This window comes from Setaria viridis, chromosome 5 (assembly GCF_005286985.2).
Source record: "Setaria viridis chromosome 5, Setaria_viridis_v4.0, whole genome shotgun sequence".
Taxonomy (NCBI): Eukaryota; Viridiplantae; Streptophyta; class Magnoliopsida; order Poales; family Poaceae; genus Setaria; species Setaria viridis.
In genome coordinates, this window is record NC_048267.2 from 34,954,997 (window position 1) to 34,968,559 (window position 13,563).

General features: G+C 46.9%; 2 protein-coding genes and 3 non-coding genes across 5 annotated transcripts; all 5 read left to right on the plus strand.

Annotated features, from left to right (window-relative positions):
• The first annotated feature begins 293 nt into the window (after positions 1-293).
• On the plus strand, positions 294-366 carry TRNAF-GAA (transfer RNA phenylalanine (anticodon GAA)). The gene has a single exon. It is a non-coding gene; the product is annotated as a tRNA-Phe (tRNA).
• Positions 367-2,183: 1,817 nt separating this feature from the next.
• Positions 2,184-11,862, plus strand: LOC117857956 (ABC transporter G family member 38). Its single transcript, XM_034740892.2, has 20 exons — positions 2,184-2,991; positions 3,081-3,157; positions 3,253-3,300; positions 3,778-3,868; positions 3,955-4,256; positions 4,823-5,104; positions 5,233-5,549; positions 5,641-5,801; positions 6,264-6,373; positions 7,364-7,514; positions 7,686-7,835; positions 7,946-8,109; positions 8,556-8,888; positions 8,992-9,282; positions 9,369-9,452; positions 9,627-9,760; positions 10,114-10,341; positions 10,446-10,617; positions 10,769-11,023; positions 11,121-11,862. The coding sequence occupies exons 1-20, from the start codon at positions 2,199-2,201 to the stop codon at positions 11,388-11,390; spliced, it is 4,413 nt and encodes a 1,470-aa protein (XP_034596783.1). The 5' UTR covers positions 2,184-2,198; the 3' UTR covers positions 11,391-11,862.
• TRNAK-CUU (transfer RNA lysine (anticodon CUU)) lies at positions 11,602-11,674 on the plus strand. The gene has a single exon. It is a non-coding gene; the product is annotated as a tRNA-Lys (tRNA).
• Positions 11,863-11,929: 67 nt separating the features above from the next.
• On the plus strand, positions 11,930-12,002 carry TRNAK-CUU (transfer RNA lysine (anticodon CUU)). The gene has a single exon. It is a non-coding gene; the product is annotated as a tRNA-Lys (tRNA).
• A 720-nt stretch (positions 12,003-12,722) lies between these two features.
• Positions 12,723-13,447, plus strand: LOC117857257 (lachrymatory-factor synthase). The gene has a single exon (XM_034739842.2). The coding sequence runs from the start codon at positions 12,786-12,788 to the stop codon at positions 13,311-13,313; it is 528 nt and encodes a 175-aa protein (XP_034595733.1). The 5' UTR covers positions 12,723-12,785; the 3' UTR covers positions 13,314-13,447.
• Positions 13,448-13,563: the final 116 nt, after the last annotated feature.

Here is a 13,563-nt window from a genome sequence, read left to right on the forward strand (position 1 = left end):
ATGGCCAGCAGCGGGCGGGCGGCGGCCGCGCTCTCGTTCGTCGGCGGAGCGTCGTCTCGCGTCGGGCGGCCGCCGGGCGGGGAAGGGAAGGGCGAGCGTTTGCGTTTCGCTTTGCGAGTTTGCTTGCTGCGGACGGACGGAAGAGGAGTTCGCAGCAAAACCGGGCCTAGCGTGTGGGTGGGCCGAAAACTGGAGGCCGAGTTCACTTGGGCCAAGGCCTGAGTTCATATGAGGGCCTGATAACAAGAGGTCATGTGAATTTATTAATTTTCTTCCGCTGACCTTCCACACAAGCGGGGATAGCTCAGTTGGGAGAGCGTCAGACTGAAGATCTGAAGGTCGCGTGTTCGATCCACGCTCACCGCATTGTTTCTGTTTTGCAATTTTGCGTTGCAATGTGTTTCTTCTGTTGCTGAAACAATTACGGTTCCAACATTTGTCAAAATGGTAATGTATTGCACACCATCACCGCTCGATGCTATAGGGCCAGTTTGGCAGGGCCCCTCGCGAGGGGGCTCCTCGTGCGGAGCCGGAGCCGTGGAACCAGAAGTCGGAACGTGCCACCAGCGTGTTAACGAAGTCGCAGTAGACTGAGAGGACAGGGTCGCCAGATTAGCATAGCAAGAGCACCATCGCTTTTCTCGTCTTTTCCGCTCGGGCAGAAGAATTCCTTGACGTCACTCGCTCTCGAGCGCTCCAGCTCCGCACGACCGCATCATCTGTACTGACGTCTGATCGCCACAGCTTCGATCCACCATTTCCCCTTTCCAAATGCACCCGTCTGCCGACCGTTAACCACTCGTCATCAGTGATGCAGTATCCAATGCAGGTATGCAAACAGCTCACAACCACCACTTAGCCTCCAATCTCCATCACGCGGGGAATATCGTCTCAGGTTGCTCCACCCGATGCTCTTTTGTCGCTTAATTAGCTATGTGGTTAGGCGCATATATAGATAGCCAACGTAACCTATCGGACCCATTGAATCCGTCAGAGAAGAATGCTCCAATGAGCTTGTAGCCTGGACATTTTTCTTTTCTACAAACGACAAGCTTGGAATATTCGACGCATGAGATGCCTCAGATGGCCATTTGGCTTTCCTGCGTAACCCCCCGCAGGAGGATCACACCACAGTTCTGGAGCTCTTCTTGAGTCTTGACTTCGTAGGGATGTATAGCCATAAGGGTACTTGGGCGCTGTCTAAAAAAACTGCCCTGAATGCATCTCTTGGCGTATTTTATAAAGTCCGAGTCGGCAGATCTAGAAGAGGTGTCGACGTACAATCCAATGATTAATCTGCTGCGTCGAGACAGACTCACAGTGTTGTGTGATAGGCAAAATAACATGCCCTGTCCACTGTCGAGTGTTGACGTACAATCCAATGATTCCGTGGAAAGCTATGCACTGTGTTCAGGCTGTCAGCGTTCACCTGATCTCCTTGGCGGCTAATTGGCCATTGGTGCAACAGTCCTGGGCTTCGTGCTTTAGCAACCTTTGGAGCGTCAGTAGCCGTCGTGCCTAGCCCGTACGCCACTCGTGCGTGTCGTTATTGCTGCTTCCGCGAGCAGTTCCGGTCCAGCACTCGTGCGTGCCTGTCCTTTTTGTTGCTGCCATGATCACTGATCAGTTCAGTTTTATTAGGTGCTAGTGTGTGCTGCATTTACCTGGTCCGATCTATTTGGTGATTGGCGTAACTGTCATGAGCTCCGGTCGAGCTTTCTTGGTTCACCAGAGCGCGCCATGGCCGAGCTTTGGGGCGTCAGCCGCTGCGCCGAGCTCGAGCGGGACGTCGTTGGCGCACTCGCATGTTAGGCCACGAGCCCAGGAGCCAACGCCACTTCACAACTTGCACCCATCCTTTGCTGCTTCCGTGGGCAGTTCGATCTGTTCAGAGGCACACTCTTCATGCAGATGAGCTAGTAGACGCCAGCAGATGCTTTTGTGAGCTCTGAGCCAGCTGACAAGTGGCCCTTCAACATCGACGCTGACAACGGCTCCGGCCAATCGAAGCCGGCATCTTCTAAGCGCGAGCCTTGTCGCGTCACTCCCTCGCGTATAAATGGCACCGCATCCAAAGCATCTCGCTGGAACGTGACAGACTACTGCACGCCGGATCAACCAGCTCGTACAACGTAAGCAAACCAACCGAGGCGCGCGCCGCCGTGTACGTGCATGCACGGTACGGCGCCGCCGCCACCATGGAGATGCTGAGCCGCAGCCTGCACGGCATGGCGAGCCCGGACGCGACGCCCTACTTCTCGGGCGCGTCGTCGCGGCGCCGCAGCGGCGCCGACGAGGTGGACGACGAGGAGGCCCTGCAGTGGGCCGCCATGGAGCGCCTCCCGTCCTTCGAGCGCCTGCGCACGGGCCTCGTGCGGGCGGCGGACGACGACAGCCGGCGGCGCTTCCCGCACGAAGAGGTGGACGTGCGCGCGATGGGGCTCGCGCAGCGCCAGGCGTTCGTGGACCGCGTGTTCCGCGTCGCCGATGAGGACAACGAGCGCTTCCTCAGGAAGCTCCGCGCGCGCATCGACCGCGCCGGGATCCAGATCCCCACCGTCGAGGTGCGGTTCCGGGGCCTGAGCGTGGAGGCGGAGTGCCACGTCGGGACCCGCGCGCTGCCGACGCTGGCGAACGCGGCGCTGGACGCGGCCGACTCGCTGCTGGGGCTCGCCGGGGTCAACCTCGGCAAGAGGAGGCCGCTCAGCATCCTCAAGGACGTCTCCGGCGTCGTCAGGCCGTCCAGGATGACGCTCCTGCTCGGCCCGCCGGCGTCCGGCAAGACGACGCTCCTGCTGGCACTGGCCGGCAAGCTGGACCCCGGTCTTAAGGTGAGCGGGGAGATGACCTACAACGGGTACGGGCTGGACGAGTTCGTGCCGCAGAAGACGGCGGCGTACATCAGCCAGAACGACGTCCACGACGGCGAGATGACCGTCAAGGAGGTCCTCGACTTCTCCGCGAGGTGCCAGGGTGTCGGCCAGAGATACGGTGAGAGTCAACGCTGTCTCTGCTTTCTTCTTGCCGCTTCACTCTCCATCGTCAACGTTTTAACATTCGCGTGCCGTTCCCGCGGGCAGAGCTGCTCAAGGAGCTCGCGAAGAAGGAGAGGCAGCAGGGGATATATCCCGACCCGGAGGTCGACCTGTTCATGAAGGTGTGGACACGTTCACTCCATTCCTCCATCTACCACATGAACATGTTGCTTAGGTGGCGTACTCATTAACGTTGTGTTGCAATGATGATTTGCAGGCCACTTCAGTTCATGGAGCCACTCTGCAGACGGACTACATTCTCAGGGTAAAGCCCCTAAAGCAAATCTTAGCGTAAGCTTTTTTTACGGTCAAATGCATCGATGCCCATTCAGCGAGGAATAAATTATAATGAAAAAACTTAGCTTTAAAAATATAAGCAATATTGTTTTAGTAGAGTAGAGGAAATAAAAAGGAACAAGAAAAATTCTAGGGGAAAAACCAAAAGCCCGTAGACTTTATTTGGGCCTTGCAACAGCACTTTATTCGGCCCGGAAAGCCCTTCCTCCTCAAGCGTCCGCCAAAGCCGCCAGCCCAGCATTAGCGTCGGCTCCTCGTCCGTTGACAAACGAGTAGACTAGGAAGAGCGGTTAGTTCCAGTTGCAGTTGCAGTCGCAGGCCAGGCGTTCGCTTGTGTGCCACACCGAGAAGGCGGGGGATCGCATCGCGTTCCTCGCTTCCCTCGCAAAAATTTCGACGCATTCGGCGATGTCCGCGGTTGTGATGCCGCCGCTGTTGAGTGCAGATCCTCGGGCTGGACATGTGCGCGGACGTCATCGTCGGCAACGAGCTGATGCGCGGCATCTCCGGCGGCCAGAAGAAGCGCCTCACCACAGGTACCTGCCTCCCGTCATCCTCCTGAATTCCGTTGCGCTTCTGATCGCGTTGCCTGATCGCCTCCGCTGCGCGTGTTTGATTTCAGGGGAGATGCTGGTCGGCCCGACCAAGGTGCTGTTCATGGACGAGATCTCCACGGGCCTCGACAGCTCCACCACCTTCCAGATCGTCAAGTGCATCCAGCAGATCGTCCACCTGGGCGAGGCCACCGTCCTGGTGTCGCTGCTCCAGCCCGCGCCGGAGGTCTTCGAGCTCTTCGACGACGTCATGCTGCTGTCCGAGGGTCAAATCGTCTACCAGGGGCCCCGGGAGTACGTGCTCGAGTTCTTCGAGCGGTGTGGGTTCCGCTGCCCGGAGAGGAAAGGCGTCGCTGATTTCTTGCAGGAGGTTCGTCACTTCGGCGCATAAGACTTCAATTCCTATTAGATTTTTCCGAACATTCTTGGGCAAGCATGACATGATTTTGTTATGAATTAACTACAACTGTCATGGGCCTCTAGTGTTGTTTGCTATTAGCCAGGAGGTTTAACACATTTGGTTTACTCTTTAGAGTTAGCAGGAAGACAACTTCTTAGAGTTTGTAACGCTTCTTGATACATCTAGTTTTTTACCTTTTGGCCAACCAATATAAATGGCACTCCCTCCCTTAAGAAATGTAACATGTTTCGGAAAGTCTGTAGTCAAACTTCTAGAAAATTCGACCACTTAATTGCTAATAGAAAAGAAACATCTGGATTGGTCATGTGAAAATGGTATTGCTAGTTTTACTGAAAAAAATAACTTCATGGTATGAGTTTTTTTTTTCATTCTTTTGATTAACATATTTTTGTATAAAAAAAATATAAAGTTGGAGACTGTGTCGTTATCCAAATGCCATATATATTACTTAATAGAGGGTGCAGTAGGCACAAAGCACTTAACATACTGTTCTGATGGGTGCTTTCTTCGAACAGGTTACATCAAAGAAAGATCAGGAACAGTACTGGATACAGAACGAAAAACCATATCACTATGTATCAGTGCCTGACTTTGTGGCTAAGTTCAAGAAGTTTCATATGGGGAAGAGCCTCAAAAAGCAACTTTCAGTTCCTTTCCACAAGAGAAAAATACACAAATCCGCTTTGGTCTTCTCTGAGCAGTCTGTTCCTACTTTGGAGCTTCTCAAGACCTCATGGTCCAAGGAATGGCTTCTTATGAAGAGAAACTCATTTGTCTATGTTTTTAAAATAGTTCAGGTACCTAAATAGCCAGGTCATACCTTGCTCGTCTCCTTCAATGCAATCTTAACATCTTTGTGTAACCATGGTAGAGTGCTTAACAGAGTTATAATTGTTTATGTGATCCTATTTCTTTTCTTTTGAAGGGAATCCTGATTGCCTTAGTAGCATCAACAGTTTTCCTGCGAACACAAATGCATACAAGAAATGAGGAAGACGGACAACTTTACATAGGAGCACTTGTTTATGTCATGATAGTTAACATGTTCAATGGTTTTGCTGAGTCATCTCTTATTTTGGCAAGGCTCGCTGTTCTTTACAAACACAGGGACTTCTTGTTCCATCGACCATGGACTTTTACACTTCCGAATGTTCTATTGAGAGTCCCTGCCTCCCTGTTTGAGTCGATAGTTTGGGCAGCTATAACTTATTACACCATCGGTTTTGCCCCTGAAGCCAGCAGGTGCACACTCTCTCCAATAAAAATTATATGTAGTTTAAAATTTTACATTTGCTTCTCTGACCATACTAGTTACATATTCATCTTGCTGCAGGTTCTTCAAACATTTGATTGCCGTCTTCTTTATCCAGCAGATGTCTGCAGCACTCTTCAGATTCGTCTCTGGCATGTGCAGAACAGTGGTCATAACTAATACAGTAGGATCACTTGCAGTCCTTTTCATGTTTGTACTAGGAGGATTCATTCTACCGAAAGGTAAACATCCATAATTTCTTGTTTCCATTGTCCCTGGCTGTATACTGGACATTGTTTGATTGTCTTGGTGTCATGATCATACGATTCGAGAAATTTTTTATTATCTACTCCCTCCATCCCAAATTATAGGTCGTTTTGGCTTTTTAAGATTCATAGATTTTATTATGCACTTAGATATACCCTATGTCTAGATGCATAATAATATCTATGAATCTAGAAAAGCCAAAACCTCCTATAATTTGGGATGGAGGGAGTACATACACAGTTAAGGGCTCAAAAAAAAATTCAGCATAAACAATGGGAACTGAGTAGTCCTAAAATCAGTAAATGAGTTTTTATTTCTGTTAGCAAAGTACCATATGGCTCAAAGACTTGATTTCTTCATAAATAAATCTTTTGTGTTCAACACTTCAGTGTTGAGTCTTATTTGGAAGCTGACATAACTGCTGCTCATTGTTATAGATGTAATTTCAAAATGGTTGATATGGGGTTATTATTGTTCACCTCTAACATATGGATACATTGCTCTTGCCGCTAATGAGATGCATTCTCCAAGGTGGATGGACAAATTTGTAAGTTAACTCGTCATCATTTCCTCTGTATGAATCGATATTATTCCATTTTTCCAATTTCTTCCTGAAACTTCCCAAGAAAAATCCTGAATGGGATCCAAAATTGACGGGTTAATGTAAGATTATCCATGCATTTAGGCACTCTTCAAATAGGAACCCATTTTCTGCTTTGATGAGTCATCCGAGATCCTTTCGATGACCTATGTTGTCTTGAAGGGATATCTATATGATCCGATTGATTGTGGTAGCAATAGAACGGGGAAAGCATACAGAAAAAGACAGTTCTCTTCAATTTTGATTATCTATATATTAGTTTGTTTCTATTTCTAGATATCATTAAAAAATTATGTCCCAATTGCATATAGGACATATATCTAGAAATATGTACAAAAAACAATTCAAAAGCTAAAATTCCTCTACACGATTAGTAATAAATTTTTTTTTGGCAAGCGCTCGCTGCAATTGGCCGTGTAAACCAAAAGCCTGTAATAAATAGAAATACATTCCAACAAGTTCCCAAAAAAAATTGTATCAAATTTGGAACTAGTAACAAATCCCAACATGGCAATGCGCCTGGACCATCTGGAAGCATTGTAATAACTGTGTCTTTAATGGAGCCACCCCTAGATTGTCCACGGCTTTGAATCTTGCTAGGGAGGAAGCTCTTTTATGGTCTATGGCTGGAGCTAGGGGACTGCCCTGGCTCACAGCTTGAGGTGTTGGGTAGTGGGTTTTTGGTCAGGTCTTTCCTCTCAGTAATAGGTGATTAGTTTCAGTCAGTGAGTGGGTGTGCGCGCGCGCGCTTGGGTCTCTGTACAGTTCATTTCTCTTCTATTAATACAATGATACGTAGTTCTCCTGCGTATTTGAGAAAAAAAAATCCCAACATGGCAATATTAAAAAAAACTTATACAAACAAAAAATCTCAAATATCCTTGCTGTGTTCTTATAAGAATAATTTTTCTTGACTTTCTTTTTGTGAATCAATAGACACCTGATGGTAGGAGATTGGGAGTGGCAGTTCTTGAAAACGCAGGTATCTTCACCAATAAGGAATGGTACTGGATTGCAACGGGTGCACTTCTAGGGTTCACTGTTCTGTTCAATGTGTTATTCACACTGTCACTTATGTACTTAAATCGTAAGTATCTACTACATAAAGATATGTTATGACATGCATCAGGCAACTCCTTTATTTTCTTAATACAGCATTTTCTTGTCTATGCTAAACAAATATATTCATTGTGTACTAAAGTGGTTCTTTGATATTGACATCTTACTAAGCGATTGTTTTGCTCCTTGAATTAATTAGCTGTCGGAAAACCACAGGCAATCTTGCCTGAAGAAACTGATACAACTTTAAGTCTAGAGAGCACTCAGGAAGGAAAGAAGATGTCAGATATAACACAGAGAACTAAAGTCCCAACACCAGAACCTTTATCCCCAAACTCAATGATCACATGTAAGCTTGTTTCTGTTTGTTTCACTTGCATTCTACCCTCGTGTTTGGGAAAAGGGTATGTTACTTTACTTTGAGTCCCAATTCTAATGATGTTTTTTCATTGTTTCTAGTGGATAAAGTGCTTGAACGATTACGTGGCCAATCCTCTAATACTTCTGATAGATCACACATAAATGCTTCTGTCAGAACTGCTCCAGGAAGAGGGATGATTCTTCCATTCGAACCCCTCTCCATGTCCTTCAGTGACATAAATTACTATGTTGACATGCCTGCAGTATGTTCCCTGTCCATATATATTTTTTTCCAAGCTGCATTCCCATGTCATCATTGACCAATAGTCTTCCATATAATCAAATACCCCCTCCAATTGCAAAAGCAACTCGTTTTAGGATATGTGTTAGATAATTAGGTAGACCACATTTAATCTGGAAAAATGATCGGAGTATGAATATCGATGTTGTTTTTGAAGAATAACCATTTTGCATTGGTGTGTGGAGAGTGGAGACTTTGTATTGTGACTATGTGAGTTAACATATTTTCTACAAAAGCTCTTGATTATTTTTCGAAAACTTGCAACGGACGTATTCCGTTAGATTCTCGATTATGCTGATGCATATCATCCCAAACATGATATGTAAGGAGTTAGGATGCATTTTTTGGGTGCATTGTGGTGGCTATCCCATTACCTGTAATCTCATTTGCAAGCTGTGTATATGGCAGGAGATGAAGAGTCAAGGAGTAGCTGCTGATAAGCTTCAGCTACTGTCAGGGATATCTGGGGCTTTTCGGCCTGGTGTTCTTACTGCCCTTATGGGTGTGAGTGGGTCTGGAAAGACTACTCTCATGGATGTTCTGTCTGGAAGGAAAACTGGCGGATATATTGAAGGAGAAATCTATATATCTGGTTACCCTAAGAACCAAGCAACATTTGCAAGAATATCAGGTTACTGTGAGCAAAATGACATCCACTCTCCACAGATCACTGTAAGGGAGTCCCTACTCTTTTCTGCTTTCATGCGTCTTCCTAAGGAGGTCACCAATCAAGAAAAGAAGGTACATTCTTGTTCTACTGCAGTGTTTGGCTGTTTGCTGATTATGTTCTTGATAGGTTTTTTAGGTGAATTATGTCAAATAAAGTGGGTTTACATATGTGTAGATATTCGTGGATGAAGTTATGGAACTGGTTGAGCTTAATGGTCTCAAGGATGCTATTGTGGGTCTCCCTGGTGTGAACGGGCTCTCAACAGAACAAAGAAAGAGATTGACGATTGCCGTAGAGCTTGTGGCAAACCCCTCAATTATTTTCATGGATGAACCTACTTCAGGTCTTGATGCAAGGGCTGCTGCAATTGTTATGAGAACTGTTCGGAACACTGTAAATACTGGAAGAACCGTTGTCTGCACTATCCATCAACCAAGTATTGACATTTTTGAAGCTTTCGACGAGGTAGTGCAATTGCGACTTGTGGAGACATTCTTCTCGTGTATGTATGTATATTTCTTGTGATTTAATATTTGTTTGTCATCATGCAGCTGCTTTTAATGAAAAGAGGAGGCCAGATCATATTCTCTGGGCCATTGGGTAGGAACTCACACAAAGTTGTTGAATACTTTGAGGTGTGTAATCTTATATTCAAACTTCTTCCAATTACCACATAGCTTTTAGTTTCCTGTCACCTTGTCTTACCTGCAACAGGTTTTGCAATATTGTGGATATATTTGATCATTCTCTAATTAAAACTCTTTCGTTGGTATAGTCTTTAAAGTCTGTTTATCCTTGTACCAAACCAGGCAATTCATGGAGTCCCAAAGATCAAAGAGGGGTGCAACCCTGCTACATGGATGCTGGATGTAAGCTCAACTGCTACAGAGGTTCAGTTGAAGATTGATTTTGCGGAACATTACAAGTCATCAGTTGTGTATCAGTAAGTGCAGGACCCCTTCAGCTTCTTAGTGTAAATATATTTGGCCCACTCTTAAATGTTAAAAACAAGAACATGTAGGGCAAATTATAGATGATTGATTTTATGGACATTGGGACTTGACCTGTGACTTAAAACCACCAAAACCTTATGCGCGTCCACTAGCTTCATTGGTGTCCTGTATTGCAGTAGTGCAGGCAGCATTGCATCATGAACATGTGATCCTTAGAGATTCGGACACCACTCTGCCTTTAACTATACTGCAATTTATGCTTGAATGGACCTGCCTCTTCCTGTCGTTTTGAGTATCCAGGTGTTTTAGATGTCCACTTTGTTGTATGGTTGACTATTTTCAGGCGGACCAAAGCGTTAGTCAAAGAGCTGAGCAAGCCGCCTCCTGGTTCTAGTGACCTCTACTTCCCCACTCAATACTCGCGGAACGCCTTTGATCAGTTCAAATTCTGCCTCTGGAAGCAATGGTTGACTTACTGGAGAAGCCCTGACTACAACCTTGTCAGAATGGTCTTTGCATTATTTACTGCCTTATTGCTGGGGATTATATTTTGGAGGGTTGGTCGTAAGATGTATGTTCTTACCATCCTAAGTTGTTAACTTTTGCTTTGCAGTCATCTTTATCTTATCGTGAATGTGTATTACAGGATCCTTAACTGTTATTTATTTGGTGCAGGAAGAGTTCAACAGATCTTCTGATCATCATCGGATCAATGTATTTTGCTGTTGCGTTTGTTGGTTTTGAAAATTGTATAACTGCTCAATCTGTTATTGCTGTGGAAAGGACTGTCTTTTACAGAGAGCGTGCAGCCGGAATGTACTCAGCTATACCCTTTGCTCTCTCACAGGTCAGTTATATTAACTAGCAATTGAACTGAACTCAATAAATGCATATAAGGTCATGCCAAGTATGATGTACATAGTTAAAATGTGGCATAAAGGAGAAACAAAATAATTTGAAATGATGTTCAAGTCTGATAGTTTCTTTTCTCTGTTCAGGTTGTTGTGGAGATACCATATGTGTTCGTCGAGACTGTCATCTACACTCTTATTGTGTACTCAATGATGTCTTTCCAGTGGACACCAGCAAAATTCTTCTGGTTCTTCTACATTTCATTCCTTACCTTCCTCTATTTCACATACTATGGTATGATGAGTGTTGCCATAACACCGAACCCTCAGGTTGCTTCCATATTTGCTGCTGCCTTCTACTCTCTCTTTAATCTCTTCTCAGGATTCATCATTCCAAGATCGGTGAGTCACTGTTTTCCTTTCTTAAAGTCACTTTCAAGGACACCAAACCGCATGCACTGCCCTCTATGTAAATTAACTTAAATAATGTCTTGTTCAGAAAATCCCGAAATGGTGGATCTGGTACTATTGGATTTGTCCAGTGGCATGGACGGTTTATGGTCTGATTGTGTCACAATATGGTGATGTGGAGGATTTTATCAAGGTGCCTGGCCAGCCCGATAAGCAAGTCAAGGCTTTCATCAAGGACTTCTTCGGCTATGACCCAGACTTCATTGGTGTAGTAGCGGCAGTGCTGGCTGGCTTTACTCTTCTCTTCGCTTTTACATATGTTTACTGCATAAAGAGATTTAATTTCCAACAGAGATAGAACTGTAAGCCTCAGTCTGACGTGTACACTGAGAGATGTTTATCACCGTTTACTTGTAAGTGCTAGGTCTGGCAGGCTGCACCACTGCCAAGTTATATGGCAGGCTGATGCAAGGAACCACAAGACAGACTACATAAATTTTGATGTTCATAGGGCCGTGCAGAATGAGTTGGCAAGGTCTACTTATACAAGGAAGCGACCACTGTCACAGGCCCGTCTAGCTCAGTCGGTAGAGCGCAAGGCTCTTAACCTTGTGGTCGTGGGTTCGAGCCCCACGGTGGGCGTTTTTTTTTAATTTGTTGAATTTACTGCTATTCCTGCTTTCATGTTCTTGCATGCCGTCTTTATGAAGAATGTTGGGCATAATAGTTTTGTATATCTTATATTTGGATCACAAAGCCTTAGAACTATGTTGTGTGGATGTAGCCTTCCAAGATTTTTGTATGAAACAAACAGTAACTGGTTCATTTCAGTTTCTAGACTTTCAGTGAATCAACATTCTAACAATTAGAAAGAGTTGAAAACAGTCACTATCAGAAGCCCGTCTAGCTCAGTCGGTAGAGCGCAAGGCTCTTAACCTTGTGGTCGTGGGTTCGAGCCCCACGGTGGGCGCATTGTTTTTTCATTTTGTTGTACTTTGCTCTCTCTTTGAGAGGGCTGTAGCTGTACGTGTTTCGTTCGAGGTCTGTGCATTTTGTTTTGCAGAAGAAGGATGACAGTGTGAACCCACAAAAGGCCTAAAATCATCCTCGAATGCGTGCGTATGGTTGTGTATCTCTTTCTTGAAACTCCGAGGCCGAGCTCCAACGAGCGTGTAGTTCTTCTTAAGATATTGCTTTGTAAATGTGTATGCACAAGCACAGTGCGATTGGAAGAACGAGGGAGAATCTTTTTAACACGTGAATAACCCATAGCCAGTAGCCATATGCACCCACCAAGCAACAAGACATTTACACTTCACGCCACATCATAAAAAGCAAGCAAAGCTTGAGCCTTCCAAACTGCAGAGGGTGCGTCCTCTGCGACTGCGATAAGGAGATCAACGCGGCACGAAAGGACATGCTATCTCGACAGTATACACAATTTTTATGGTTCACGTCAAGCCCGCGCAAGAACATCGAGCGCAACCTTCTCCAGTTCTCCACGACGCTGCCAGCTCTGCCATGGGACACACGGGCCACTTTATTAGACACCTCAGAAACGCTGGCCTTTCTGTCTTTCTTGACCAGTGCTGAACAGTCGATAAACTAACTTTTGTACCAACCATCGCCACCCCTCGCCAACTCGTATCTATAAAACCGGTTAACAACCGGACCAGCTCACTCCAGTACTCCACCCCTCGCCATCACACGCACAACTCCCACGGAACCGCAAAGCTCCATCGTCCATCAATCCATGGATCACGGCACGGACGGGGCGGCGGCGCCGGCAGTGTGGCGCGGCTCGGTGCGCGCCGTGGCGTCGGGGCCTTCGCCCGACGCGGCGTGGGCGCTGCTCCGCGACTTCTTCTCGCTGGACCGGTGGGTGTCCACCGTGCGGACGTGCCGGCGCGTGGAGGGGCTGCCCGGGTGCGTGCGCTACTGCGAGGGCCCCGTGAACATGGCCGCGGCCGCGGCGGCGCCGGCGGGGGAGGGGGAGGCCGCCGCCGTGGGGTGGTCCAAGGAGCGGCTGCTGGAGGCGGACAACGCCGGGCGGTGGTACAGCTACGAGGTGGTGGAGAGCAACAAGGGGATCGGTAGGTACCGCGCCACCCTGCGGGTGGAGCACGACCCGGCCGGGTGCGCCGTCGCGTGGTCGTTCGAGGCCGACCCAGTAGAAGGGTGGACGCAGGAGGGGTTCTTGGGGTTCCTGGACAAGCTCGCGCGTGGCGTCGCCCGGCGGCTCGAGGAGGAGATCAATGTAGTCGAGGGCGATGGCGTGTAGTTCAGATTAATTGGTTTTTGTGGCCGTGTGCGTTCTAATGTTTTCAGAGAATCAGAGAGTTTTGTGATGGGATTGCCATTCTCTGTAGGTTTGGCATGGTGACCTCTGAATCAGCATGGTACCAGATTGTCTCACGGCTTCTTTTACCATGCTAGGACAGCAGACAGCACTGTACGTTTTACCTCAGTTTACAGCATGGCAAAAAAAAAAAATTCTGAATTCTTGGTGAAATGGAACGCCAATGTTTCTT

What these genes read in the sequence shown, in the direction of transcription:
- LOC117857956 (XM_034740892.2), top strand. Translation starts at nt 2,199, where the DNA reads ATGGAGATGCTGAGCCGCAGCCTGCACGGCATGGCGAGCCCGGACGCG. An exon ending in ACTATGTTGACATGCCTGCA is followed by an intron (nt 8,110 to 8,555) that starts GTATGTTCCCTG and finishes TGTATATGGCAG; the next exon opens with GAGATGAAGAGTCAAGGAGT. An exon ending in TACCCTTTGCTCTCTCACAG is followed by an intron (nt 10,618 to 10,768) that starts GTCAGTTATATT and finishes TTCTCTGTTCAG; the next exon opens with GTTGTTGTGGAGATACCATA.
- LOC117857257 (XM_034739842.2), top strand. Translation starts at nt 12,786, where the DNA reads ATGGATCACGGCACGGACGGGGCGGCGGCGCCGGCAGTGTGGCGCGGC.